Source organism: Podarcis tiliguerta (genome assembly GCF_965153285.1).
Source record: "Podarcis tiliguerta genome assembly, chromosome: 6".
In the NCBI taxonomy this organism is placed as follows: Eukaryota; Metazoa; Chordata; class Lepidosauria; order Squamata; family Lacertidae; genus Podarcis; species Podarcis tiliguerta.
Window position 1 is genome coordinate 15,469,125 of NC_139539.1, and position 27,861 is coordinate 15,496,985.

General features: G+C 44.1%; 2 protein-coding genes across 5 annotated transcripts in view; both read right to left on the reverse strand.

Annotated features, from left to right (window-relative positions):
* RTF2 (replication termination factor 2) overlaps positions 1-11,830 on the reverse strand; it is a 58,879-nt gene extending 47,049 nt beyond the window's left edge. The window contains exons 1-5 of the mRNA XM_083447088.1: positions 11,676-11,830; positions 10,225-10,319; positions 10,027-10,120; positions 8,723-8,862; positions 7,368-7,446 (exon numbers count right to left, since the gene is read on the reverse strand). Coding sequence (XP_083303214.1) covers positions 7,368-7,446; positions 8,723-8,862; positions 10,027-10,120; positions 10,225-10,319; positions 11,676-11,744 — 477 coding nt within the window. The 5' untranslated portion in view covers positions 11,745-11,830. The remainder of the gene's footprint in view (positions 1-7,367; positions 7,447-8,722; positions 8,863-10,026; positions 10,121-10,224; positions 10,320-11,675) is intronic.
* A 6,482-nt stretch (positions 11,831-18,312) lies between these two features.
* The window catches only part of CASS4 (Cas scaffold protein family member 4), a 48,657-nt gene continuing 39,108 nt past the window's right edge, over positions 18,313-27,861 (reverse strand). For 3 of the 4 annotated variants that reach the window (XM_083446853.1, XM_083446854.1, XM_083446856.1), the window contains 5 exons: positions 26,375-26,473; positions 24,236-24,385; positions 21,888-23,255; positions 21,070-21,150; positions 18,313-19,771 (listed from right to left, as the gene is read on the reverse strand). In XM_083446853.1, coding sequence (XP_083302979.1) covers positions 19,358-19,771; positions 21,070-21,150; positions 21,888-23,255; positions 24,236-24,385; positions 26,375-26,473 — 2,112 coding nt within the window. In that variant the 3' untranslated portion in view covers positions 18,313-19,357. The remainder of the gene's footprint in view (positions 19,772-21,069; positions 21,151-21,887; positions 23,256-24,235; positions 24,386-26,374; positions 26,474-27,861) is intronic. The other variant, XM_083446855.1, reaches the window with a different exon arrangement.

The following is a 27,861-nucleotide window of genomic DNA, read 5'->3' on the forward strand; positions in this document are numbered from 1 at the left end:
CTAGCAGGAGACCTCAGTCTATCAGGCGGCCTTGAGGAAAGTCTATTTTCTCAGCCTCCTTGCTATACTCTTTCCACCCCCAGCTAACATTCATCTGCAATGTGGCAATAATGTCAGTCTCCTTTACCAAACTGTAGGAAAGGCTGCTGAAACAACAGTCCCCTCGTGAGCGGTAACAAGCCTCAGTTAACACCTCAGTTTTAAAAGCCTTCAGATTCCAGTGTTGGGAGAGGAACGTAGTCAATTGCCAATGAATCAGCCCAAGTCTACATAAAATTCAAGTTCCACAGAGCACCCTCAGTGACCAACCAACTGCTCAACCTGGGGTGGTTTGCACCATGGTTGAAAGGTGAACATGCAGCATGCTGGTGTATGGGTGGGGCTAAAATTGTAGCTGCTTTGCTGCTGCTCCAGCTGTGCTGCTGGGAACTAAGCAACCATTTGGCCTAGCACAGGAGTGATGCACCAGCACACTGCTTGGTCATAGTTAAGCTTAAACTTAACTGGTTTAAAGTGAGGTGCAAACCAGACAGTTCTAAAAAAAACTTGTCAGTTTTAACATAAATTTATGCATTAACATAACCTATGTAGCTCTGAAAATCCCAATTCAGAGAGAACTTACCTATATCTAGTCCATTTTATATCCCACATTTCTTGCAAGTAGCTCAAGATGTTTAGGTTTTCCCTCCTCCTCATGTTATGATTGTAACAACTTTGGGGAAGTAGGCAAGAGGTGGACCATTTTGACAGCTGAGATACTAATCTTGCAAATTTAATAAATAAATTAAAATTTAAGATTGTGCTCCATTGTAACTGACGGCCACCTGTCATGTTTGATCTAGCGGAGATTCCTGCATTGCAGGCGGTTGGACTAGATGACTCTTGGGGTCCCTTCCAACTCTACAATTCTATGATCCTGTGATATTGTTTTTATAATTTTTGTGAGCCACCATAGGAGGCATTGTAAACAGAGTCAGCAGGAAAATGTTTTCAAACTCACACTGGGACTTTGTGGCATGTGCATTAAGGAATTTTGGAAGGAACCTTCCCACACACACAAATTTACCAGAAAATCCAAGAACCATTTTGATTGTGCTACATTTGATAAGATCTTGAAGAGAAGATGAATCAACACATCTGGCCCTTGGATGTAGGGCACCAGATCTTGACTTTCCAGGAAAAGGTGTAGTCTTCAGATGAACTGACATCAAGATAAGAATGGCTATACGCACACACATGTAAATGCACACTGGTGTCCGATAAGAGAGACTGATTCCATCACAGACTGAGACTAAGAAGCTTTGGCAGACCTTCCCTTACTACTTAGCGCAACTACTCTCTCCCCTACGCATAACCTAAGATAAAAGGAAGTACTAATGTTTCCAGATGGTTTTGTTGTTGCTGCTGATCACCCTGGAAGAGAGTCAATTTAAAACTCTTTGTATGGGTCACAGCTCATGTGCATGAGACATTGGGCAAAGCTAACTTTGTTGACCCCACAGTCCTTGCTCATTTGAAAATATGGCTATCAGGGTTTAATGCGCAGGGGAAAGGTGAGAAGAAATTTTTGGCATCTTTAACCCCACATATGTGCACGCCTAGCTTCTATCCTGCAAACAAAACCATAAAACACACAAGTGGGATCTGCATTAAAATGGTGTAGTGTAAGGGTAGTCAACCTTCTTATACCTACCGCCCACTAATGCATCTTTCTTGATGGTAAAATTTCCTCACCGCCCACCAGTGCTCGATGGAAGGAGCATTCAGATTGTGCCGTAGAACCCCCTACCGCCCTCCTAGAATCCTGAAACGTCCACTAGTGGGCGGTAGGGGCCAGGTTGACAACCCCTGCTGTAGTGCACCAGCCAGCCATGCCTTCTTTTGAGATACTTCATTCCATTCCATTCACCCATATTTTCCATTCCCCCAATAATAAGTCAGTATTCCATGACTACTGAGTATGCTCAGTTCTAACAGGGATGTGTTTCCTCAGCTTAGGGTTCTTTCTACACCAACACTATTTTGTACTTCTGCAAACCTTGGGATCCTCCTGAACCTCCTGGACATAAATGGTGCCATTTGGGTTACATAAAGATCAGCACTTTAAGAAAGAGTTAACTATTAGTATATAGCATGTGTAGGCAAACAAAGGCCCGGGGGCCAGATCCAGCCCAATCGCCTTCTAAATCCGGCCCGTGGACAATCCGGGAATCAGCGTGTTTTTACATGAGTAGAATGTGCCCTTTTATTTAAAATGCATATCTGGGTTATTTGTGGGGCATAAGCCCCCAGCCCCCCACAAAAACATAGTCCGTCCCCCCAGAAGGTCTGAGGGACAGTGGACTGGTCCCCTGCTGAAAAGGTTTGCTGACCCCTGGTATATAGGATGTGAATAAATCTAGTTAATCTGAATTTCCCCTGAATTCCAAAATGGGTAAGGACCAGATGTGACTTGTAGACATTGGACTTATTTGCAGAGGACGAAGAATGAAAGGCTTGTTTTCAGAATTTATATCTCATCTTATCAGTGGCTATGAACAATAATATGGCACAATAAAACCATTATCCATGAAACAATAAAAATGCAGCAGAAAACAGCAGAAAAAGGAGGCCAACAGTAAAACAAGTGATAAAAAACTATGCTCAAGAGGGGGAACAAAGTAATTAAGTGCCATTAAAAGCTCAAAGGGAAAAGATAGCATTTGCCTGGTGCCTAAAAGGTACTAACCATGACACCAAGCGAACATGTCTTGGAAGAAAGCCTCACATTTTAGCCACAAAGACTGTTAGTTGTCCACCTAGCCTGAGGAGGGTGGGCTCCAGAGAAAAGCCACTGAGAGATCTTTATCTAGTGCTGGGTAGCAATGGGCAGGTAGGTTTGAAAGGCTGGACTTGAAAGATTTGCAGGGTGAAGACATTAAACACACACATTTGCCATTTTTGGAAACTTTTTCAGGCACAATTTACATTCTTTTATCCTCAGTCATGGGGCTCATATATATAGCTGTGTTAAATATGACTCTTGCAAATCCAGTTTTCATTTAAAACAAACACTGATCAGGATTCGCAGTAGAAAGCCGAACTTCTACGAGTTATAAGATAATCACTGCACAAAGATTTATTGTTATGGGCAGTATGCCCATTGTTATATAATACAACTATTGATGTTCCAACAGTCATTGCAGCTCATATTTCCTTTTCGATATCACTTAATAGTCAAGTGGGCTCCAACAGAAAGTAGTATAGCAAACTTGTTTAGGCATGTTTTAATGTTATTTGGCTGCCATGAACAAGGAAGGGAACCAGCACAACTTGGAACAGCCAGCTCTAAAAGGAATCAATACATCAATAGATAAGTTTCTATTGACTTTTCAACGTAGAAAGCCAAGAACGCATCATTATACCAAAGTCCACAGTATTCTCTGTGGTAGGACTGCTGGCTTCATTTTGACATGCATAACAATGACTTTTCACATTACTTTACAAAATCACAAAGTTGCAAGGAACAAAAGGTCATTAAATTGAACCTATGACTGCCATAAAACAAACACAACAGACCTCACCCTAGACCCACCTTCTCACTGACTGATCAAATAAGCTAGAGAATTGGTTCCCAGTGACGGGTCTGGGGACACCTGGGGATTTGCCAGGGACTCACTTAACTTGTTAATTGCCCAGTGAAAGCCACAATGATCCACAGATCACCCAGCCTCTGCTCGTGACCAGGGCCTGCTGGATTACAAGTGAATTAGGTAAAGGTACCCCTGCCCATACAGGCCAGTCTTGACAGACTCTAGGGTTGTGCGCCCATCTCACTTAAGAGGCCGAGGGCCAGCGCTGTCCGGTGACACTTCCGGGTCACGTGGCCAGCATGACAAAGCTGCATCTGGCGAGCCAGCGCAGCACACGGAAACGCCGTTTACCTTCCCGCCAGTAAGCGGTCCCTATTTATCTACTTGCACCCGGGGGTGCTTTCGAACTGCTAGGTTGGCAGGCGCTGGGACCAAGCAACGGGAGCGCACCCCGCCGTGGGGATTCGAACCGCCAACCTTTCGATCGGCAAGCCCTAGGCACTGAGGCTTTTACCCACAGCGCCACCCGTGTCCCTTACAAGTGAATTAGGACTGGGCAAAAACCTCTGACACAGTTTATTAGGGCTGTTGCAACTGAAGTGGCAGGGGGCAGTGAGGGGGGTGGAGAGAGAAAGCAAATGGCTTGCTCCACGGGTAGGGTCACATGTTTATCATTTTAAAAAGGCAAGGGATCCCTTCCCCTTGCTCTCTACTTTTTAACTGAAAAGAACTTCTAATTGCTTTCAATGACTACAAAGTTTAGAGGACTCTCCCACTGCTTGTAGTAGGGTTTTCAGTGAATCTTGCTTTTGAGTTTGGGATTCATGTCTCATCCTGGAAGTCCAACAGGAAATAGCTAAGCAAATTGCCACTATGATTAGAACAACTGCTCATCCTTTGATGATTTAGTTTAGTGTTAGGGCACTGTCTGGAAATAGGCAATTTGTGATAGTATCACAAATTTTATGGTCTGTTTTTTAGTATACCTAAAATCCTTTGCTTATTAGGGGCCACCCCAAATTCAAAAAATTGCTTTGCACAGGTAACTACCATAGAGTTATCAAAATTTTCAAAAGCAGGGGGCTTGGCTTTTGGAAAACAGTGGATACTCAGTAATAAGCTAATTGGGAACCACTGAGCTAGGGACACCCTAGCACAGCAGTACTCAAGTGCAGCCACCAGGGGCTAAATACCGTATTTTTCCGTGTATAAGACTAGGTTTCCCCCCTAAAAAATAATGTCAAAGGCATCTTATACACAGATACATCTCCCCCTATTTTCTTAAATCCCCAAAATAGGAGGCGGAAAAATACGGTAGCTTATACAGGCATTTAAACTATGAAAGCACCTGCAAACTGTTTACTGTTGTCATCATAAAAAAGAGTCAACTTACAAAATGATGCCCATCACACATGTTATGTAGCTGGCCAGCACTTGGTACATTTCTCCACTGGAGAAAATTGAAATGTGTCCACAGAGTACATAGCCTTGGGAAAGTGAGCCGTGCCACAAACCACATGCATGGGCAAAACTCTCTAAGTACCACTAGCCAATCTTCTGCCCTGGGGAAAATTCTTTCCAACTTGAAACATACTTATCTCATTTCGACTTTAGTCGTGATTAAGTCAGAGACTGCTGCTTTATACAAAGTGAAATCACCAGTGCACCTAGCACCATATGGGTCTCTCTGATTTTTTCTTTACTTAATGGCCTGCAGCTGAATTCCTATTTTAAAATATATAATCAATCATAGATGCATTTATGAAGAATATCTTACCCTGAAACTAGTGATTTGTGCATTTTTGCTACCACAATCTCTGCTGAAAGACTACTCTTAATCTCACGACAACTTCTTCAACTTTCAGTTTACTTTTAATCCTTAACTCACATTATCACAGGTATTACCACTGCAGTACATCTGTTTATAAAACTAAATTCTGACTTAAACCACGGTAGATGGCATAGTGGAAAATGGACACACATGAAAAGGAGAAAGCAGAGAAAGGAAACACATGGAAAGCCTGCAGAAAATAAAGGACAAAAGTGTTCCACAGCAACCAACTAAATCAGTGTTCCTCAAACTGTGGGTAGCAAGGGTGAAGTTTCTTAGGAGAGCATGAAAGATGTGTAAAGAACTGCACATGTCTTATTAGTAATCTGTCCATGAACAATAAGAGTTTAGGGTTGCCAGTGGTGTGGGCCCTGGAATAACTGAGAGGAGGGAGGGGGACCACATGTTATCTTAGGCCAGAGAAAAGATGCACTGAGAGAAGATGCAACGTGTGATAGGAGATGGACAAGATGGGTTCCAAGGGCCACAGGATTCAACTGGCAACAGCAGCCTATGTAAGCAGTATGGAAACCACATAGGAAACAGCCAACAAAACAACTAGCTTCAGGGAAATTCAAGGACCTTTGGAATGAAGGAGGAAGCAAGTTCACAAATAGTCTTTCTTAAAGAATGGCCTATTTAGATTCCTGCATTGGAAGGAGTTGGACCAAATAAAGAAGAAGAAGAAGATGAGGAGGAGGAGTTTGGATTTGATATCCTGCTTTATTACTACCCGAAAGAGTCTCAAAGTGGCTAACATTCTCCTTTCCCTTCCTCCCCACAACAAACACTCTGTAAGGTGAGTGGGGCTGAGAGACTTCAGAGAAGTGTAACTGGCCCAAAGTCACCCAGCAGCCCGGTTCCCCAGATTACGAGTCTACCGCTCTTAACCACTACACCACACTGGCGCAGGGTCCCTTCTAACTCTAGAATCATAGAATCATAGAATCATAGAATCATAGAGTTGGAAGAGACCACAAGGGTCATCGAGTCCAACCCCCTGCCAAGCAGGAAACACCATCAGAGCACTCCTGACATATGGTTGTCAAGCCTCTGCTTAAAGACCTCCAAAGAAGGAGACTCCACCACACTCCTTGGCAGCAAATTCCACTGTCGAACAGCTCTTACTGTCAGGAAGTTCTTCCTAATGTTTAGGTGGAATCTTCTTTCTTGTAGTTTGTATCCATTGCTCCGTGTCCGCTTCTCTGGAGCAGCAGAAAACAACCTTTCTCCCTCCTCTATGTGACATCCTTTTATATATTTGAACAATTCTTATGATAAACATAATCCTAAGAGACAAAAAGAAAAGACCAATTCTTTGCTCTGAGGAGACGGAAAAAATGAGATGTCAGTCTGCTGCACAGTAAAAGGAGACACACTTGAATGACTTTCACCAGTCTACTGAAAACAGGACCCCAAAGTCCCCCTGGGTTAAACAAATTGTGTCCTCTCTTTGAATGCACATGTGCATGGAAGAAAAAACCAAGAGCTGTAAAGTAGACTCTAGTTATGTATGTTTATAACACTGCTTAAGTCAGCACTGGGGAGTATCTGGTTGTGGGGCTGATTAAGCCCACCAGGCCTTCTCAATTCGCTCACCAGGTCATTTAGGCAAAATCATACCCATCTGTCAGCTGCCTGATGCCATATGACATCAGGTAAAGCACAGGTATAGCTATGGTTTCAAACAGTGCTAAATTCAATGTTTCTTTGCAGCTGCAGGTTGTATTCTGCACTGTTGGAAAGTAACACATTACCCTGTTGCATTGCTTTCAGCAGGGATCAGATACACTCCCTACCCACCTGCCAAAGTGGCCCCCAGAGAGCAGGGCACTTCTAGTTCTGGCCCTCTGGACAATCCAGTTCCACAACCCTGGCTCAATTCAAAGTAATTTTGGGCTGGGATGCAGCACAAACATATACTAGAAAGGTGGGGGGAGAGGAGAGAAAGGGACAAAGCTTACCTTGTGGCAAACTTCAGTTTTAATTTCTTTGAGAGCGCGTTCAGAGAAGACACATCCACAGTTGCGTAGAAAGCAAAATCTTTGGCGAAGCAGAGAGAAAATGATGTTCAGAGGTTAAATATACACAGGCAACAATGAAGCTACAGACAGCTCTAACTAAGACTGCAATCCTATGCACACTTAACTGGGAGTAATTTCTGAGTAAGCGTGTATAGATTTGCTGTAAGCAATGGGGTGTAAGATAATTGTGGCTAACTTGTATTAATTGTTTTAATGGGACCCAGGTTGCAGTCATATGCACACTTAGTCTTATCACACTCAGTGGAACGTAACATTTTGAGCGTATATAGGATGAGCTGCACATCCGAACTAAATTTAGCTGGATCAAGGCCAGAATTTATAAGCAAAAATTTTCAGGTCATACAAGAATGCAAAAGAAAGGTGATAATAATAATAATAATAATAATCCATTTGTTACTGCCATTTGTCCCCAGCACACAATTTAGCCTGTGTATCCCAAAACACCCCCATGTGGTTGACACAGGAAGTACATATTAAGAAAAGGCCTCTGCAAAATCCTCATTCATTAATGTAGTAACAACTATCCCATTTCAGTAAGCATGCAATAAAAGCCAAGCATGTGCTGTCACAGTACACTGGTACCTCGGGTTAAGTACTTAATTCTTTCTGGAGGTCCGTTCTTAACCTGAAACGGTTTTTAACCTGAAGCACCACTTTAGCTAATGGGGCCTCCTGCTGCCGCCGTGCCGCCGGAGCACAATTTCTGTTCACATCCTGAAGCAAAGTTCTTAACCCGAGGTACTATTTATGGGTTAGTGGAGTCTGTAGCCTGAAGCGTATGTAACCCGAGGTACCACTGTACATGTTTAGTTTTACAGATACTCAAATTTCATAGGCTTTTCCATATTCTTCAATGACATTAACACTGATAAAAATATGCAGGCATTTAGAAGCTTCCCAACTTGACCTGAATAGGTTGTCCCTTGATACTCAAATAAGGTTTGATTTTTCTCATAGCAAACTATTTAATGTGTCTAGATTTTGGTCATTAATCCTGAAGGTTTATGTATACTCACTAGGAAGTAATTCCTAATGAGCACAGGGAGAGAGATACCTCTGAGTAAGCATGCACAATACTGGGGTGCATGTGACATATCTGCACATCATGCTCCTGTTCAGAGCCCCACAGGACAGCAGCAGACTCTGTGTTTCCACTCCCACCTTCCTAAGTAGCATGCCCCATTGAAATCAGTAGCATTTAGTTTCTTTGAAAACTTGCTTAACCATCTAAGAACAGTAATTTTTCTCCACCACACAGGATATTAAATACTTACCGATGCCTTCCGTTCATTTCCAACCCAACTACAGGGCAAATGAAACGTGCACTCTGGATGTCATCATATTTATCCCCTTTTGTATTCCCCTTGTCACCAGTCCAAGCAGGATTGTCTGAGAGATTTAATTCTATGACGTTCTGAAAGGAAATAAAAGTCTCTTACACAAGTTTTTAAATGGAAGCAAGTTGAAGTGACCTCCTGAAATAATGAAGTTCTTCCCTTTATCATTCTGTATTAATAAAACCATTTGCAAAACATTCAAGGTTAAATTCCTACTCCTGACTGAAGGTTTCTTAAAAAAAAAAAACCAATGGAAATGAATTGCTTTTCTAGCTACAGATCTACTCAACTATTACAAGCCTAGTTAATTTCTAAAATAGCAACTCACCTGATAGAGACAACAAGACATAGCAAGCAATTTTAAAATGTTGGTGCTTAGGCACTGCATACTGAGCTTTAATTGCCATTATTCTGTTATTACTTTTTAACACTTTAATAGAACTATGTTAAGCATCAGAGACACCACAAAAGTGGGGCTCTCTCTCTCTCTCTTTGCCCAAATAAATTTTAATGTAAGAGGGGGGGGAAAGCAAAGAAGGAACTACAAGAGAAAGCAAGGAGGTCAAGTCATGGGGTAATGCAGAAAGAATGAGGCTGAGAGTTGTTCTTAAACAACAGTAAAAACTAGGAATTCACAATTCCATTTGTCACAACGAGTTCCCAATCCCCTTATGGTGAATATCATGAGCCTTAGGTCTTCTATCTCTCCCAGGAGTACTATGCTTCTGAGTTGCTTGGAGGGGCTCTGAAACACAGTACAACTTGCAGTGAACTCCAAGCAAGGCACAGGGGGCACTTCAGAAGCATAATGCAAGGTTGGGGACAAGCGCCATAACATGGGAAGGGGCATGGTTCTGTGATCAGTATTTATCAAGGCCAGGCAAAATTTGTGGATGCCTCACAATAACCAAAAGGTTTTGAATAAAATTTTAAGAAAGAAAAGGGGATTGGCTTGATAGACAAGGTCATTTTGAGTGCAAGCAATACTATGACAGAAGCAAGAGCAGACCAATAGCCAGCATGCAAAAAAGGCATCAGAAGATGCAGCATATAAAGATTGCCCCATGGTTTTTTAAAAAATAGAAACCTGCTAGAGAAAGTAGGAGTTTCAATGTTTCAATAAAATCAATAGGATTTGTATTAAGGAATTATACAAAATAAACTTTCTCTGAATTATGCCTAATAGTTGTAGGCTCTGATATCTAGAAACGTTCAGATGGATCACAAGCATGTTAATTTACCTTAATACTCTTGATGTGGGATGCTGCTTCAACAAGGACTTTATCGGAAGATTTATCCAGCAAAAATTCAATGATTGCATCTTTGTTATATAGTCTGTAATAGAAAATATACTGTAAAACTCGGTAAACTTCATGATTGCAATGTATTCAGAAATTAATATTGTTTCACTGAAAAGGAGTTTAAAAATGTAATCCTACCTGCCAAGTTCACAAGCGACTATAGGCCTGCTCAACTTTTCTTGACTCAGAGTGCAGTAGTACCACTGGGCCACCAATTCTGCATTTTTGTCAACCTGAGGAATACATAAAATTATTAACATTTTGTGAAAGAAATTCTTAAAGAGAAAAACTTTACCGACATCTTCATTTATGCTTTCCCCTTCTATGTGAAACCTACTTTCCCCCAAACACCAGTTTGAAATGAGTTGAAAGAGAGTTGGCAACGACAAAGATGATCAGAGCTTTCTAGGGGGTTTTGACCCAACATAAGCAACTGGAGAAATGCTTTGGGGCAATTTCATTTAAGAAAGAAAAGAAAAAGAAAACCCACTGGAAATGGAAGAAAATAACCCCAAATTATTTTCTTTGATTATTCAAAGGTTGCTACTCAGACAAAACAATTTCTGAATCTTCATTGTCTTTTAAGATTTTGTGTCAAACATTTGCTCACCAGCATTCTGCAGAGCAGTCAGAAAGCTCTCATGACACACAGTCCAGCTTCAAGGAAGGAAACAACCCCGAGAGAACACAACCCCCAAAGGGGTAGAGAAGAAAAAAAATGTGCCTCCCCCAATTTCTTAAATGCTGACATTTAAATGCTGACCTTTTCACTCAGTTTTGCCCCCATTTTACCTTCTATGATAATGTTCTATTATTCATGTTCATGAGCATGTTAATGTCACACAACCCAAGTACGATCCTTCATGATGACAGCTGCATGAAGATCAGCAACAACATACTTAACATGTGGTTGACTGTAAAGTCAGGGATGTCCCAAGAACTGCGATCTACTCCCACTATAAAAACACTGGCAGTGATCTACCCATTGGATTGACCAAAGTTGTTGAGCTATTTTTGGGGTGTAAGACCCGAAGTTGTTGAGCTATTTTTTTTGGGGGGGGGGATAATAATCTAAGTTGTTGAGCTTTTTGGGAGGAAGGAAGACCCACAGTTGCTGAGCTTCCTCACGGGAGGCTTCAGCATAGTTGTTTAGCTTCGTGATCGACCTGTTGGACATCCCTGTGTTAAGTCATGTTGAATGTGTCAGCTTCTTTTTCTGTGTTTTTTAAAGTGCGGACCCTCCAGAAAAGACCACATCTGTTATTGAGATGCGCAATAGAAGAGTCACAGGGACAGGAAAAGCGGAAAGGTAAAACAAGGAGGGGTCTAGCGGGAAGCACCAATCCTTATCAGCCGTTCAGAAAGAGGGTCACTCCTGCAAAAGGCATTATGCTTTGTCCACCCACTCTTTTCCTTTGTGGCAAAGGTTTCCCAAAAGCTTAGCTACCTCACGGCAGCTTCTGAGGCTGGGACTACCCCGCCGTCTCCGTAAACCATCTTTCCCTTGGCCCCCCAAGGCCTCAGCGCGCCCTCCGGCCCACCCTTCCTCTACCCCAGAGGACCAGAGCCAAGGCCTTTCCCGGCCTCACCTTCTCGATCTTGCGGGGCCCTTTCACCAGCTCGTGCCTCTTGGGGATCGTCCCCCCGTCGCAACCCATCTCTCTCCCTCAGCTACTCCGCTGCCGCACTTCCGGGTTCCTCCAAAACAAAGGAGCTTCCGGCCGAAGGAGGCCGTCCATTTCCGGCGCAGAACGGGAAATGAGGAGGGCGAGGGGAGATGACGTAGGTGGCCGGCGTTGCTAAGGGCAACCTGGCAACCAGCAATACACTTCCCGGAATGCTTTCGGCGATTCGGTGCGGCTGTTGTTTTATTTGGTGCAGCCGAAGCCATTGCAAAAAAGATAAAATACGCGAAGCAGAATACAATAAAATGCATTACACGTTTAATATAGTCGTTGTGTAAACCAGACATTCTGTCAAAGAGTTTTTGCTTCCTTGGAGGATTTAGCTTGCTATTCCCACAAACATTTATCCAGGCCACTGCAAATTGAAAGTAAGGGCCTGGCCCCAAAGCGTGTTTGCATCGCAGTAAACCTGCAGCCTAGGCACACTTCCTTGAGAAATTGTACCAAACTAACTGGGATTCACTTTGGAGTAAGCAGCGCATAGGGTCCGGATGTAGTGCTGCTGCTGTTGTGTGCAAAGCATCACTAAGATCAACGGGGCTCCGTTCTGAGTAAACAAGACTGGACTGAAAGGCTGAAGTTTTTATGCCTGCTTACATCCCCCAACCCTTACACCACTCAATTAAAAAAGAAATAAATTACCAGTAAATATTTCCATACTGTTTTGCAATCATGTTTCCAAGGCAGTGTGGTAGTGGCGGCAGCAACCAAAGAAAATACAACTGTTGGTCAGCAGTTCTGCAAGGAAAGTGTGTAAAAGGCTCTCGCTGAATATCCCCTTCTGTCACAGATGCATGGGAAACCCCCGGTTTCTGAGGTCAAACAGACTTTTGGGGGGAAATCGCCAAATAAAAATGACGTTTTTGAGCTGCTTTTAAGGAAAACCGGAGAATCAGAGAATCGGCAAAAACGACACTGCCAACATGGGTTGCAATACATCCGGATTTTCCCAGACATCTGGCCGATTTCTGCCCGGACACTGCTTCCAACTACAGTATTCCATGTATGTCCGGGAAATTCCTGACGTATGGCAACCCTACCTAAACAAAGCCCTGCTGCGCTTCCAGCCACCTTGGGGCTTCCTCTCCTTTCACTGAAGTCCTCTTCAGGCTACGGGGATAGTATCCTTACGAGCCACAATGACTCTCCAGCTCCCTCCCACCATTTCTTGGTTTGAATCTATTTAGTTATTTATTAATTTCCCAGCACCCTATGTGTATGCAGCCAATTGTATGAAGTGTCTGTCTTTCTTGTTCCTCTCTTTCTTCCTTTGACCAGCCATGGAGCGTGCCTCCGCTTGCTCCAGCTTTAAATACATAGATGTCTGAAGCTGGCTATACAGTGGTACCTCGGGTTACATACGCTTCAGGTTACATACGCTTCAGGTTACAGACTCTGCTAACCCAGAAATATTACCTTGGGTTAAGAACTTTGCTTCAGGATGAGAACAGAAATCGTGCTCCGGCGGCGCGGCAGCAGCAGGAGGCCCCATTAGCTAAAGTGGTGCTTCAGGTTAAGAACAGTTTCAGGTTAAGAACGGACCTCCAGAACGAATTAAGTGCTTAACCTGAGGTACCACTGTACTGAAAATCTTGTAGCCTTATGAGGCTTTGCCCTCGGGTGGGAAAAATATTGTGCCTGGGAAAGGGAAGTGGGAGTCAACAGACACTCAAGGAATAGTTTTGGAGAAAAAGGTTTTTATTTCTACCATCCATGAACTGGTAGAAGGAGCAAGTGTGATAAGTCACAAAAAGCATGCACGAGTTCACAACCATGTGCACAAGCATATATACCCCTTTCCAGTTCCCTTCTCCTTTCTCCTCCCTCAGGAGTCCTGCCCATGAGTTCCTCTGAGCTCGTCCATAGGGATCGTCATCAGCTCGTCCATAGGGATGCAGAGGCTTGACCGAGGCACAAGGCGTTCTGGCAAAAGCTCACCTGTTAAGAGAAGAGATAACAAAGACGGCAGCGATTGCACAGAACAAATTGATAGATAACATTTGCACATAAGGTATAGGCCTAGCAAACATTAATTCAAAAGGGTATGCTTGGCAGGAAACTTCGCAAGGGGTTAACAGTTCTGTTCCTTGGGTTAAGTTTTGCCAGCTGAGATTTTTTTAAAGTCTTTCTGCACTCTATTTTTTTCAGAGCTTTAAGCCATGTTGCAAATTTCAGTTCATTTGCCAGTGTCTGTAGAAAGAACAATGCGCTCCTTGCTTCTGGCAAAGTTTCAAATTCCTCAAAGGATCAATTCCTATGCCGCAGCTCCTTTCAGAGTAAAATTGCACCTTAAAAAGAAAAACTTGACAAAGTTCACAGAAAGCATTCACTTGCTTTTAAGAAAGTCATTTTTCCAGGTTAGTACTTGGGGCAGAGGGTGGGTAACCTTTGGCCTTCTGGGTTTTTGTGGCTGAACTGTAAATCCAGAAAGTGTGAGGTTCAGGGAAGCTGGCTGGGGAGAACACAGCATTTTCCTCTTGGGATAGCAGCCAAGAGATAATGCTCTGAAGCTACCGCCAAGCGCCTGGCATAAGGGGGAAAAAAAGCTGATGTCCTGTTACTTGCATGATTTTTTTAAAAAGAACAGTCTGTTCACATGCTTTCTGCAACAGCCTTTGAGCAAGAACAGAGATGAGAAGAAACCATTTTTGAGAAATCTTATTGTTCCCAGCCTGTGGGGGTGGGGTGTGTCGGGCGTGGGGCCTGTGGGCATTCCATTTCCCAATGACCCTCTTGCCTGCAGATGGCGCACTGATTTTTTCCCTAGGTGTCTTCTGCAGTGGCGTAGCGTGGGGGGTGCAGGGGGGGCCGGCCGCACCGGGCGCAACATCTGGGGGGGGGCTCACAGCTCTCTGCCCCTACTAAAATCCACGGGTTAGGGGGCGCAAATTACTTGCCTTGCCCCGGGTGCTGACAACCCACGCTACGCCACTGGTCTTCTGCCCCTCCCATGGACACCCTCTGGGATTAAGTCTTTGTCTCTGGCCTTCTGGCTGTTTGAAGACAAACCCCATTTTGGCCGGGTCCTCTTTGAAAGAAGGATTCTGATTTAGGGTGCTTGGAGGTCTGTGGTCCTAGGTGTCGGATGACTCCAGGGGGTCGTACACTCGGTGGGGTGGGGCCATCAAAGTGGAGTTTTAGCTGCCTCAATTGCAACATCAGTATTGTCCGCTGCCCTGAGGGCATTTATCTTGCGGATTTCCTCAATGGTCAGTATTGTAAACCCAGGGCTCTTTGATCCCTCGGGTTTAATTGTCTCTTTTTCTTCCCTTCTGTTTCTTTCTGTCTGCCAATTCACATCCTTGCATTCTGCTGCTTCTAGAACCAAGAAGCCACATCCAGCTCACTCTTTTGGATTGCTTGCTGGCTCTTATCTCACGCGGCTCTTTAAAATCTTCTGCTCTTTTCTTTCTGCCAATTCACATACTGAAATACTCTTTTGGACTGTCTGCTTGTCCATTTCACCTGATTCCTTCTGAATTTCACCATTCTCAACTTCCTCTTGTCTTTCTTCCTCAGTCTCTTTGCTTTTGGGGGTTGGGTAGGGGGAACCTCATTTAGCCCTGGTGCAGTTGCTGCATAGGGTGGAGGGGGGCTAATTATTCCTCCTTCCTCTTCTGGGTCTGGCAAGACTGCTGGGTTTTTCCCCCCTAACTTGTACTAGCTGCCATACTGGGCACAGTTTTGGCTTGGGCTAATCACAGTTCTATTTTTCCTAAGCCATGGGGGACGGTCAGGAACTTCACATAAGTGTTGGAGTCTATTTTTTCATCAGGTTTTAAATCCCCAATCTTCTCCCTTCGTGGCATCTTTCCAGTTTGTTCAGGAAACATCGCAGGGGGGTCGTGGGAGTTGTTTTACTGCTTTTTCTCCATGACCCTGGGACCCTGGAACACTTGGAATACTGGGATACTGGGACACTCCCTCCTCCTAACGTCATTTCTCTCACTCAGTCACAGACCACACGTTGCTTCCAATGTCTCACACACTCAAAACATTCACTGGAGTGTCCCCACACACACATTCAGAAACCCATGCACCTCCCTCAATCCCGTTTTTACCAAAACCAAAACCACAACCGGCAGCGCTTCACGACTTCGACCGGGGCCCAAGAGCACCTTTTTTTTTTACTGCTTCTTCTGGGCACAAAACCAACAACCAACCACAACCGGCAGCGCTTAGACTTTGACCGGGGCCTAGCAGCACCCTTTTTGCTGCTTTTCTGGGCAAAACCAAAACCAGTGGCACCTTTTACTGCCCTACTGGTGGAGCTGATCAAACTCTCTTTGCGCCCACCTATACCCTGTGGAGCCTACCTTGTTCCTTTAGGTACCTTCTTTCTGCACGGCCGTTGCTTTTTCTCCAGTCCTTGCAGTGTCTCCACTCAGGAACGGGTGGCAATTCCTCCCACGAACTTGGCAGGATGTGCACTGGAACTGCTGACATGAACCGAGCTGTTCACCGCAGGGACGCCTTGAACCCACATCCCTTATCCTCAGGGAATCTGTTTTTCCCGGCCAAATGCACCAAGAAATGTAGCCTTATGAGGCTTTGCCCTCGGGTGGGAAAAATATTGCGCCTGGGAAAGGGAAGTGGGAGTCAACAGACACTCAAGGAATAGTTTCAGAGAAAAAGGTTTTTATTTCTACCATCCATGAACTGGTAGAAGGAGCAAGTGTGATAAGTCACAAAAAGCATGCACGAAGTTCACAGTCATGTGCACAAGCATATATACCCCTTTCCAGTTCCCTCCTCTCTTCTCCTCCCTCAGGAGTCCTGCCCATGAGTTCCTCTGAGCATGAACAGAAAGCTGTCTTGGGACTATTGTGGACTCTTGGCACCCTTCCCAGGAAAGGGGTTTCAGAGTGTTCAGATATGTTTCAATCTCTTGTTCTGGCATGGTTCCCGGGCAGAAAGTAAGTTGCAATGTGGTTCTTTAGCAAGGCCAGAAGGCATGAGAAAGGCCTGAGAAACAATGGACTGTTCTCTACCTTTTGGTACAGCAGAGCGGAATGTTTCTGATGCTTAGCTGCTGAGAAAATGATTTTGAAAAGCTTTGAGAAGCTTTGAGCCTGCTTTGGTGGGGGGTGACTTCGGGCCTAGGTGAGGTCACCTGTCCTCACCTTCCTTCAATCTAAGTATTTTGCCTTCTTAGGTTTTACTTCTGCCTTTGCTGGAAACCAATGCAAGGCCATAAGTAAGAAAATTATATTTTAAGCTTACTTTCCAGTGTGTTGCCTGATTTTTTCTTAAGCTGTTCAAGGGCCTTCTCAGCGGCCCAAGGCAACACATAATCACTCTCTCGGGGGGCTGCTAGGGGGCGCATCGGAAGATGGCTGACAATACCATCTCTCCGGCTCACACGAGGTAATTAAGAGGCTGTTATGGGAGTATGCAGCCTCCCTCGTTACCCCAAAGGAATGGGGAACGCTGCCTTGCCTGCTGTGCCCATAATTCACCCCCAGATTTGAAAGGGGGTGAGGGCACTAGGCACAAAAGCCCTCGGTAAGGACTGCTAACTAAATGGATCTCTGGGAAGAGGAGCGACAATAAATCAAGAAGAAGAATAAATCAAGAAGAAGATTCATCAAAGGATCGGTATGTTGGAGCGAGACTGAAAAGGAGGGGAGAGAAAAACTTTTCTTTTTTTGTCTTATGTGAGTACCCAATAACGCCCCCCCCAAAAAAAAGAATCGTTGCAATTACTGATCACAAACAGGAGGAATAAGAACTGTGTGGAAATTAATTACTATGCAAGGACGTGGCTTATGGGAGCATCGGGAAACGAAAGTCCTTTGTGACACAGTTATAAAAAGAGATTTATCATGGCAGGCCCGCCCGCAGGAATCCAGGGGGAGGAGGACTATGGCTGTTACTATGTTGGAGTGTGGGTTCGGCCTAGCAGGGCCCCCTGAGAAAATTTATGAGGGAGCGGCGGGCCTGGGGAGATCAGGACAGACTGTCGGAATGTTTTGTACGGAGGTGTTGAAATGGCGTCTGTCTACTTTTATGGCTCTTGGATGAGTGTAAAATCCACACAGGATATAACGACATTTGTCTTCAATCCGCTTGTGGAGATTATCAGAGATCACAAAGAAAGGAGATAACAACAAGAAGATGAGGAAAACAACAAAGAGAAGATTGAACAGAACTGTGGATATTATTTTGACAGAACTGTGTAATTAAAGCAGCAGCAAGAGAGATGATCGGATCCCTTTCGGAGCTTGAAGCATGGGTACCCCCAACAAAAATTTAAAAAATTTGGCTGTGTAATTTGGAATTATTGTTATTTGGAATTAATGTGATGTGATTGGCCTGTTAATAAAAATTATTTAAAAAATTACAACAACAACACATTATCACTCTCTCTCTCACACACACACACACCAGTATATATTTGTTGTTGCAACTTTCCTGTGAGGTAGGGAGCTACAGTACTATTGTGCTCCTTGCACAAGGAGAAAACGGACACACATTCTGTTTGTTTCTTGAAGAGTCTCTCCATTACTTCTAGAAACAGAACTCAGTTTTTGCAATCACATTGATTTAAATTTATTTATTAAAAGACTTCTCACTTAATATGTATCAAAGCAGTGTACAATGATAAAATTACAGTAGAATTACATCAAACTGCATAAATACACAATAAAACAATGAGCAGAGGACAATTAAGCCAGCATTAATAGCTGGTAGATATTTGCATCAATAAAAAATGTTTTAAACTGTCGGTGGAAACGTAACGCTAAATGTGCCTGCTGTATTTCTGAGGAGAGACTACTCCATAGCACTGGTACAACTGTAGAGAATGGCCTCTTCCTGGTTGTCACCAGATGGACCATTGCAGGTCATGGCACCACTAGGAGGGGTTCCCCTGAAGATCTTAATGAACAGACAGGATCATATGGAAGGAGGCGCTCTGTCAGATAACTGGGTCCCAAGTTGTTTAGGGTCATATAAGTCCATAAGAAAACCTTGAACTGGGCTCAGTAGTCCATTGCCATCCCTTGCAGCATCTTCAAGAGAGGTGGTTAGAAGCATAGCTGCCACATTTGGCACCAGTTACAACTTCCTAAGAACAGACCCACAAAGAGCACATAACATTAATCCAAACTTGTGGTTACCAGTGCATGGGTCACTGCAACCAACTTATTTCAGTCTAGTTGTAGTTACGGTGTACCATTGGAAGCAGAAAAGGTGGCCTCCAGTGACATTGATGTTTTCAGGCGCACCTTCAAACTTCACACACGTTCTTTCAGGGAGAATGCAATGCATTCAGAATAGGCAGCCCATCTAATTCCTGGAACTACTCACCCACAGGGTCTGCCTTGTTGGAATTCAGCTTCTGTTCTATTGTTACCCTGCACTGTGAAGGGACTGCAGGTGGCAGCCCCCCACTTCCTCCACTCCAAACCTTCCTGTGTCAAATGGGAAGTTCTGAAGGGGGGTTGTTAAAAGTGTTTCACTGAGTGCAGCTAGACTCCTCCCCACATTCAAGAATCTTGATAGCACAGGGTTTCTGAACGAATGCCTGAATCTGAAGACCTGTCAGTATGGGGTATCCTCAGAACACCAGAAGAATGATGGCTTCATTCCATCATTGCTCGGAATTGCTGTGTATACTTCGACAGCCCATCAGCTTGATTCTGAAGTTCCTTCATTGCCTCAGGGCTTGGATATTGCATTGCAGCATTTTTCGTTGCAACTGCCAAGTTCTTAAGCAAACCACAAAAGTTGCTGCTGCCATGCAATATCTCGTTTCGATCGGCCTTCTGAAGGGCTTCCTGACATAAGGCGTCCACCAACTTTTGGCCCACCATAATTATCATTTTGCTGTTGGCTATGAAAACTTCAGGAGCCAGATCGTTGCTAAGACTTTTGTGGAAAACACCAATGGCCTTCTGGACAGCACCAAAATACAGCCTGCAGAGATCAGAGAGGACCATCTTTTTGGTTGAATCCTCCTTGCCCACAACATTATGCCTCATCATAGGTGGAGAATCCTAGAGAGGGGAAAACGAGAACAAGAACTATTACTGAGAGCTATCAACATTCATCTTCTTCGTTGAATCCTCCTTGCCCACAACATTATGCCTCATCATAGGTGGAGGAGACTGACAGGAGACATGATAAACCATCTTCCAATATCTTAAGGGCTGTCACATGGAGGAGGGAGCACACTTGTTCCCAGCTCTGGAGGGTAGGACTCGAACCAATGGCTTCAAGTTGCAAGAAAGGAGATTCCGACTAAACATATGGAAAAGCTATCTGACAGTAAGAGTTGTTCAGCAGTGGAACAGACTCCCATGAGAAGTGGTGGTCTCCTTCCTTGGAGGCTTTTAAACAGAGGTTGGGTGGACATCTGTAATGGATGATTTAGCTGAGATTCCTGCATTGCAGGGGTTGGACTAGATGACCCTTGGGTTCACTTCCAACTCTATGATTCCCCAGCCTGGTACCTTCCAGATGTTGTTGGTCTCCAACTCCGATCAGTCCCAATGAGCATGGCAAATGGTCAGGGATGGTGGGAGTTGCAGTCAAAGACAAATTGGAGCACATCAACCTGGGGAAGACTGAGTGTAGTTTTTTTGTAAGGCATTCCATCACATCAGAAGTAAAGGTTATTTACTAATACCAGAATACTCAGAAATACTACAGTTAGGGACACAGAAACCTGCCTTATGCTGTATCAGACATTTAGCCCAGCTAGGTCTACTATGACTGGCAAAAGCTCTCCAAGGAATCAGGCGGAAGTCACCTGTTACCAAATTCTTTCCTCTAGCGAAGTCGGGGATTGAACTAGGGCGGTAACTCAATTTATGGAATGTTATTCAATTAATTGCATATGTTACCTGTCAATTAATTAATTAGAGAATAAAATCTGCATAAATCTGCACATGAGAAAACGGTGTTTTAAGATTATGTGTGCATGTGTCAGTCATCATCTTTAAAGAGACATTCTACTTTCTTTCATACAGGAGGGAATGTTTCTTGGTACATCAGGGTTTTTAATAACAATACATTTGGGAGCAGGGAATATGCTGCCTGATTAACTGTGGAAAACCGTTTTAGTTGGTCAAAATGTTTTTTACTAAATTAATCTGTTAACAGATCTATCAACTAAATGTTCCACTCATAATTTCAATGGAACAAAGGTGTGATTTGAAGGATTATATACCACAGTGGGGAACCTCCAGTGAAAAGGAGACATTTTTTAAAGCCTAATTGTGGTGTGGGAGTGCTGAAAAAAATCTGAACCAGATTAATAATTTTAGATCTTTGCTGCAAAGAATAACTTTACCTTTATTTTTAACTTGACATTCTTCCTCTCTACCTTGCTAGATGAAAGAGATGGTTGTGTCTGTCCCGGTCCTGGTGATTTCTGCAAAGGGTGGGGGGGAAAACACATGTATGTATTATATTTAACATAGATGGCCATAATCCTTAAATGGGAAAAAGACTACATGCTGTATGATCATGCATCATTGGAAATCCTGTCCAAATGCCCTCTGAGCTCCAAGCTTTATTAAAAAAATAGTTTAAAAAAAACATTATCAGAAGCTGACTTATAATGAGTCAGAACATTGTTCCATCTTGCTCAGTGTTGTCTACACTGATTTTCAGCAGCTCTCCAGGGTTTTAGGCAGGAGTCCCTCCTCGCCCTACCGGGAGATGCTAGGGATCAAACTTGGTACCTTCTGCATGCAAGTAAGATGATCAACCTCTTAGCTATGGGTAAAGACACATAGACTTTTTCTGCATGCAAGTAAGATGATCAACCTTTTAGCTATGGGTAAAGACACATAGACATTTTTCTGCATGCAAGTAAGATGATCAACCTCTTAGCTATGGGTAAAGACACATAGACATTTTTCGTTCCACCTAGCTTCCATTGTCACTACATTTCTTAGTATTTTACCCTTTCTGTTTATTCTATTTTTGTGATTTTAAATATGGTCTTTTGTTGTATGTTATCTGCCTCAATAATCTTGGACTGAAAGGCATATTAATTTTTTAATTAAAGTTCGTACGTTCAAAATTGGAGTGGTAGGTATTCTAGTTTAATTAATCTAGAATGAAAGGCATGATATTGTGCATGTATATCAAAGCCCTACTGACCTGTTGCTGACTATAATCACAAACTTCAGTGTTGGCAGCTTTTGCTTTCTCCAGACATGGGCTATTTTCTTTTGGCTTATCTAAAATATGTCTTAAAAGAGAATCTACCCGCTGTTCAGCTCCGGGCTTAATTATTTCATGCTCTGCACCAACTCTCCATTCCTTGACTTCTTTCTCTTTGCAGTTCTTTCTGAAAAGTAGCTTCCCATTAGCTATGATGATAGATGCAAATCTCTTGATGTCATCTGGAATGGTGCGAGCAATCATAACAAACCGATCCAGATCGTCCGGGTTGTTCTGAGGCTTCTCAATGACTAGAACATTGAGCGACCATTTGCAGTTATTCAAGGCCTCTCTTGTTTCCACCAGCATCTGAAATGAGTCCGTGAGGATATTCAGCTGCTTTTTAATTCTCGCATGAAGTTTACTGTCCGAGGACCGAGCAGAGTTTCCTTCAATGGCTCTAGCAAAGTCCAAGAATTCTCCCAACGAGACCCTTATGTGGTCAACCGCCCGGTGGATTTCCTCAAGGTTTCCCTCCAGGTGTTCTTGGTACCTCCATCTGCTGCTCACAAAGATCATGAGACTTGCAATTGAACTGGACACGCTATGCTGGAGCTTAGTCAGTGTTTCTATGGCAAACTCAAGTTCCATTGTTGCTTCTTTAGCGGGTTCTTCTGATGATGAAGAAGGGGCAGATGAGGATGCTGCAGATGAACAGGACTCAGTAGAAGAGCTTGACCATGTTGATATGGTGCTGGTTCTGCTGTCCACACTGGAAACAGACAAACGGTCTTGGTCTCGTTTGCTAACTGTGTAATGTGGTAGAGGGAAAACGTATGTGTGGTCTCCAGAATTAGGACTCTGTGTGTTTTCTTTCTTTTGAGACGAAACGGCAGGCATTCCTCTTGGTATATCATAGACAGTCTGTTGATGGCTCTCCTTTTCAATCATGGAGGACAGAGCACCCGAAGGAACATCGTAGTTACCATTCTGACGCTGCACTAAGGCTTCATGTGTGGATGGTATATCATACAGAGGAATTTCTGGAAGAGTTAGTTTCCTTTGTACAGGTGGAACATCATATACTTCTGAAGTTACCAGTTTGACTTCATTCTTTGTTGGCAGGATTTTCTGCGTACCAGAATCGAGCCTCGTTGGTGGTATATCATAAAACGCATGTATATTTGGCGAACGATTCTGAAGAGCTGAGTTTAACCCTGCTTTTTCGGGTGACACAGGTATATCATAGATCCATTCTGATTTCCGAAGGTTTGGCAAAGTATTGTAAGGACCAGGATGCCTTCCTTGAGGCCCTCTTTCTATAATGTCACGTTCTCTTGAAAGTGGTGTGGGAATGACATACACCTAGAAAACAGCAGAATGCATGCTATTACAATTGCAATTTTATTCCACTTCTGCAAACTCAAAGCGGTGTACAAAAGAGAAAAAACAGAATCCCATGCTAGCAATTTTAAAACCAAATGAAACAATACAAACATAACAAAAACTCAAAAAATGCACTAGGCTCAGACCCCCCGATGCTGCTTGTTCAGAGTACTGCTTCCTGACACTGCCAAGTGTCAGGGACTCGGCAGAGGAGGAATGATGGAGACTGTCTCCCCAGCTTGACCCTTCCAGGGAGGACCAAGAGGAAGACAGTTTAGATTTACAACAGAGGTCACAGCTCAGAGGCAGATGAGGGGAAAAGTTGGGAAATAGTGGGAGAGGAGGAAGAAGCACCAGCTGGGCGGCAGCTGACAGACACAATGTCTTTAGAAAGCGTTTCAGACACCCCCCTCCCAGAACCCGGCGAGCCTTGAAAGTAGGAGAGCAAAGAGCTCAAATACATAGGGTACGTAACAGCACCAGTAGGAGAGATGATGAGATTGACAAATGAGGAAGTGGGGGAGCGGAGGGTGGAGATTCACTTGGGACAACGTCATGACCCAAGAGACTGGGTTCTATAGCCTGTCTCTGTAAATACTGAATAAAAAGTGGAGGGTAAGAAACGTTCCTTGTCTTTGTACATTCCTGGGCAACCGGCTATGAGTCGCTGGCAGCAGCTTGACACCAAGGAAGCCCAAGATGGCCACCAACAGGGGAGAGACTCCATCCAGTGCCTCCTCAGATCTGCAGCTGCCTGTACCTGCAAGCCGACATTGGAGGTAGTAGCCAACCTCTTGTTCTCCCTTCAACCTCCAGCAACTGACCTGAAGGACTTGGGTTTTGTAGAAGTCACATGCCAGTTCAGCCCATCCACAACCAGGTCCCCATGATAAGAGCAGCATGACTGACAGAGAACAACAAAGCTTCATGATCCACACAACAAAGTACGCTGCACTTACATTTTCTAAGGAAGATTCTTGCAGTGTGTGAGTTCGTGGCTTTTCTGGGCTCAGCGGGATATCGTAAAGCTGCTGTGCTGTTCCCAGGTAGCATTCTTTGGAGGGGAATAGTTTGGAGCCCTTTCTGGAAGAGGGTGGTGTGGCAAGACCCTAGTTAAATGGTTAAAAATAAATTAATCTGTATGCTTTACGAACAGCACTGGAGGAATAATTGTATACATTTCTTTCAATGCATGCACAGAAGTTCTTTGGATTTGGTTGTTACGAGTCTCCCTAAGTCTCCCCAGATTAAAAGAGGTAGAGAAAAAAGAACAGGAGTAGTCCTTATGCCATTTTCTGTAACTCTGTGAATGCAACTGTGTAATATTTAGAAGAGGTTTTAATGTCAGGGATCAGGCCTGGCATTACCATACTGAAGCATCAGTCTTCTGCGCAGGGCCCAGAACTGATGCCTGCCCTGGCATCACTTTAACATTTCCATACATTGCACTGGAACATTGTGGGGTGTTAAAATGGTACTTAGGGACGCGGATGGCGCTGTGGGTTAAACCACAGAGCCTAGGAGTTGCCAATCAGAAGGTCGGCGGTTCAAATCCCTTCAACGGGGTGAGCTCCCGTTGCTTGGTCCCTGCTCCTGCCAACCTAGCAGTTCGAAAGCACGTTAAAGTGCAAGTAGATAAATAGGTACCGCTCTGGCGGGAAGGTAAATGGCATTTCTGTGTGCTACTCTGGTTAGCCAGAAGCAGCTTAGTCATGCTGGCTACATGACCTGGAAGCTGTACGCAGGCTCCCTCGACCAATAATGCGAGATGAGTGCTGCAACCCCAGAGTTGGCCACGACTGGACCTAATGGTCAGGGGTCCCTTTACCTTTTACCTTTAAAATGGTACCTGCCTCATGAGGAGTGCTGCTGTTGGGTAAGACAGTGGGACAAGGGCTATGGCGTAGAAAAAGGCGTATCAGGGAAAACCATGCTAAGCATGCTGTCAGTCCTGGTGCCAACCTATCAGGGACTCCCAGGAAGTAGGGGCTGGGATCTAGCCAAGTGTTTTGTTTATGTCTCACAGTCAGAAAAGAATAGGTCCCCGCTATTGGAAAGTAGTAGTGAGACTCTCAATTGGCCAAGCCTGGTATAAACAGCAGGAGTTTGGCCTTCTGTTTGGTATACCTTAGGCGCCATTGGCTGTTCCTGCTTCCCAGTCACTGACCTCCACAATCTAGATTGTGCATAGCCCAGACTAACACTAACGTTTCAGTGTTTAATTTTTTAAAATTAGTGTCTGCAAATGTGACATGAAGGCTGTCAACATCAACCCTTCCATGTGGGAATCCCTTGCAGACCACTGCAGTGCCAGGAGACAGGCAGTCAGGTCATGTACCCATAGGAGATACCAGAGGAGGAATGACTACTGGGAGTTGTGTAGAGTGAAGAAACGCCATGGTGCATCTGCAGCAGCACAAATGGCCACCTTCATCTGCCCCAGCTGCAACAAAACATGTCTGTCCCATATCGGTCTCTACAGCCACAGCAGGCGCCACAACCTTCCAACAGTCTGACTTCACCCGCAAAGGCTTACTCCTCCATTGTTTCCCGAAACAGAAGGTTGCCAACAACAACACTAGCACTTTTGACTGCAAAGACGAATATGCAAACATATAAAACCCCAGTGAGCGGCTAGGCAGGAATTTCACTGGTGGAGTTAGAGGGATCTGCATGGCTCCTGGTCATTTATGTGCTGTCAAAAAAAATCTGATTGCATTATAATGGCACACTGAAAAAGAACGAGCACTAGATGGCAGAGTGGCTTAATAAACGTATTCCCGGAGATCTGAATTAAAATATGGATCTACTCAATGCGGTGGCATAGCAAGGAATGCTCAGCCTCGACAAAGAGAAGTCGACTTTAAAAGAAAATCTTGTCTGGAAATAAGGCAGGGAAACGAGAGCATGTTATCTGACCCCTGTGTTGTCACAGGCACTAACTAGCTGCTTGGTCTTCAGCTGGTAGGTCTCCACACACTACTGGGCTGTGAAAACTTTCCCCCAGTTGTGTGTTGTTGTTTTTAGAATGTTTATGAAGTTTCACTGACTGCCTGTTGTTACCTGATAGCCATATCAATCAAGGCAGAGGGCCTCACCTGTGTGAATACATGATGCTGTGGTGATGGGACGTCATATATATCACTTTTCTTCTCCATTGATGATGCCCAGGTTGCTCTGGGAAGAGTGTAGAGGTGCTGGGAAGAAAACAATGAAGAAATTGAAAAGAGGTTACAGGATCTGTGAACATTTTATAAAGATCAGTAGCTATTGTCAGTCTATTTTTGAGCTGGCCCAGGAGCATGTGAGAAGCCAGTGCGTGTGTTTGAGCAGAAGTGTCGCATGCTGCCAGCCACCTGCCCCATCAGCAGTCTAGCCGCTGCATTCTGCACTTGCTGGAAGCTCCAGACCACATCCAAGACCAGCCTTGACTAAAGCTCATTGCAGTACTCTAGTCCTGAAATTACTAATGCATGGACTATGAAGCTGGTAAAAAGGCACTCCTGGCCATAGAGGTGTCTGCAGAATGAGATTGTTCTTTGAATAATGATTTCCCATTTTGGCCATTTTTGTCTGGCAGGTTTCTTTAACATAATATAATATAATAAAATCACTGATTAGTAAACAATGATCTGTGCCACCAAGGTGCTTATTAGAGGGGGTAGTACATAAGGCATCCAAGATTAAAATCTAGTAAAGAGAAGTCAGGGGAGGTCCTGCTATTTTCTCCAAACAGATGCCTGGAAAGACAGGAGAAACAGTGCTATAAACCCTAGAGAGGAGGACAGGCGAGGTAAGCCCAGTCCCTCTAAGATCCCCACTCAGCCACCACATTTACTCCTATAGAAAAATCTGTTCAGTTGGAATAGAACAGTAATAATGTATGTCTTTTGGGAAAGCTATTCTCTCATCCAAGGTTTTACATCAGGAACATATCAATGTTAGCGGCCACACTGCCAAGATGTTGCGGCTGTGAACCACTATAATTCTATTAAAACACTTCACACTGTTGTTGTTGTTGTTTAGTCATTCAGTCGTGTCCGACTCTTCGTGACCCCATGGACCAGAGCACGCCAGGCACTCCTGTCTTACACTGCCACCCGCAGTTTGGTCAGATTCATGTTTGTAGCTTCGAGAACACTGTCTAACCATCTCGTCCTCTGTCGTCCCCTTCTCCTTGTGCCCTCCATATTTCCCAACATCAGGGTCTTTTCCAGTGAGTCTTCTCTTCTCATGAGGTGGCCAAAGTATTGGAGCCTCAGCTTCACGATCTGTCCTTCCAGTGAGCACTTAGGGCTGATTTCCTTAAGAATGGATGCGTTTGATCTTCTTGCAGTCCATGGGACTCTCAAGAGTGTTCTCCAGCACCATAATTCAAAAGCGTCAATTCTTCGGCGATCAGCCTTCTTTATGGTCCAGCTCTCACTTCCATACATCACTACTGGGAAAACCATAGCCTTTACTATACGGACCTTCACTTCACACTAAGGTGCTATTAAAATGAGAACCAAATAAAAGAGACTGCCCCGTTTCCTTTATGCTCTAGTTTAAAAGAGTCTGGTCAGAGCACTGCTGCATCTGCTGC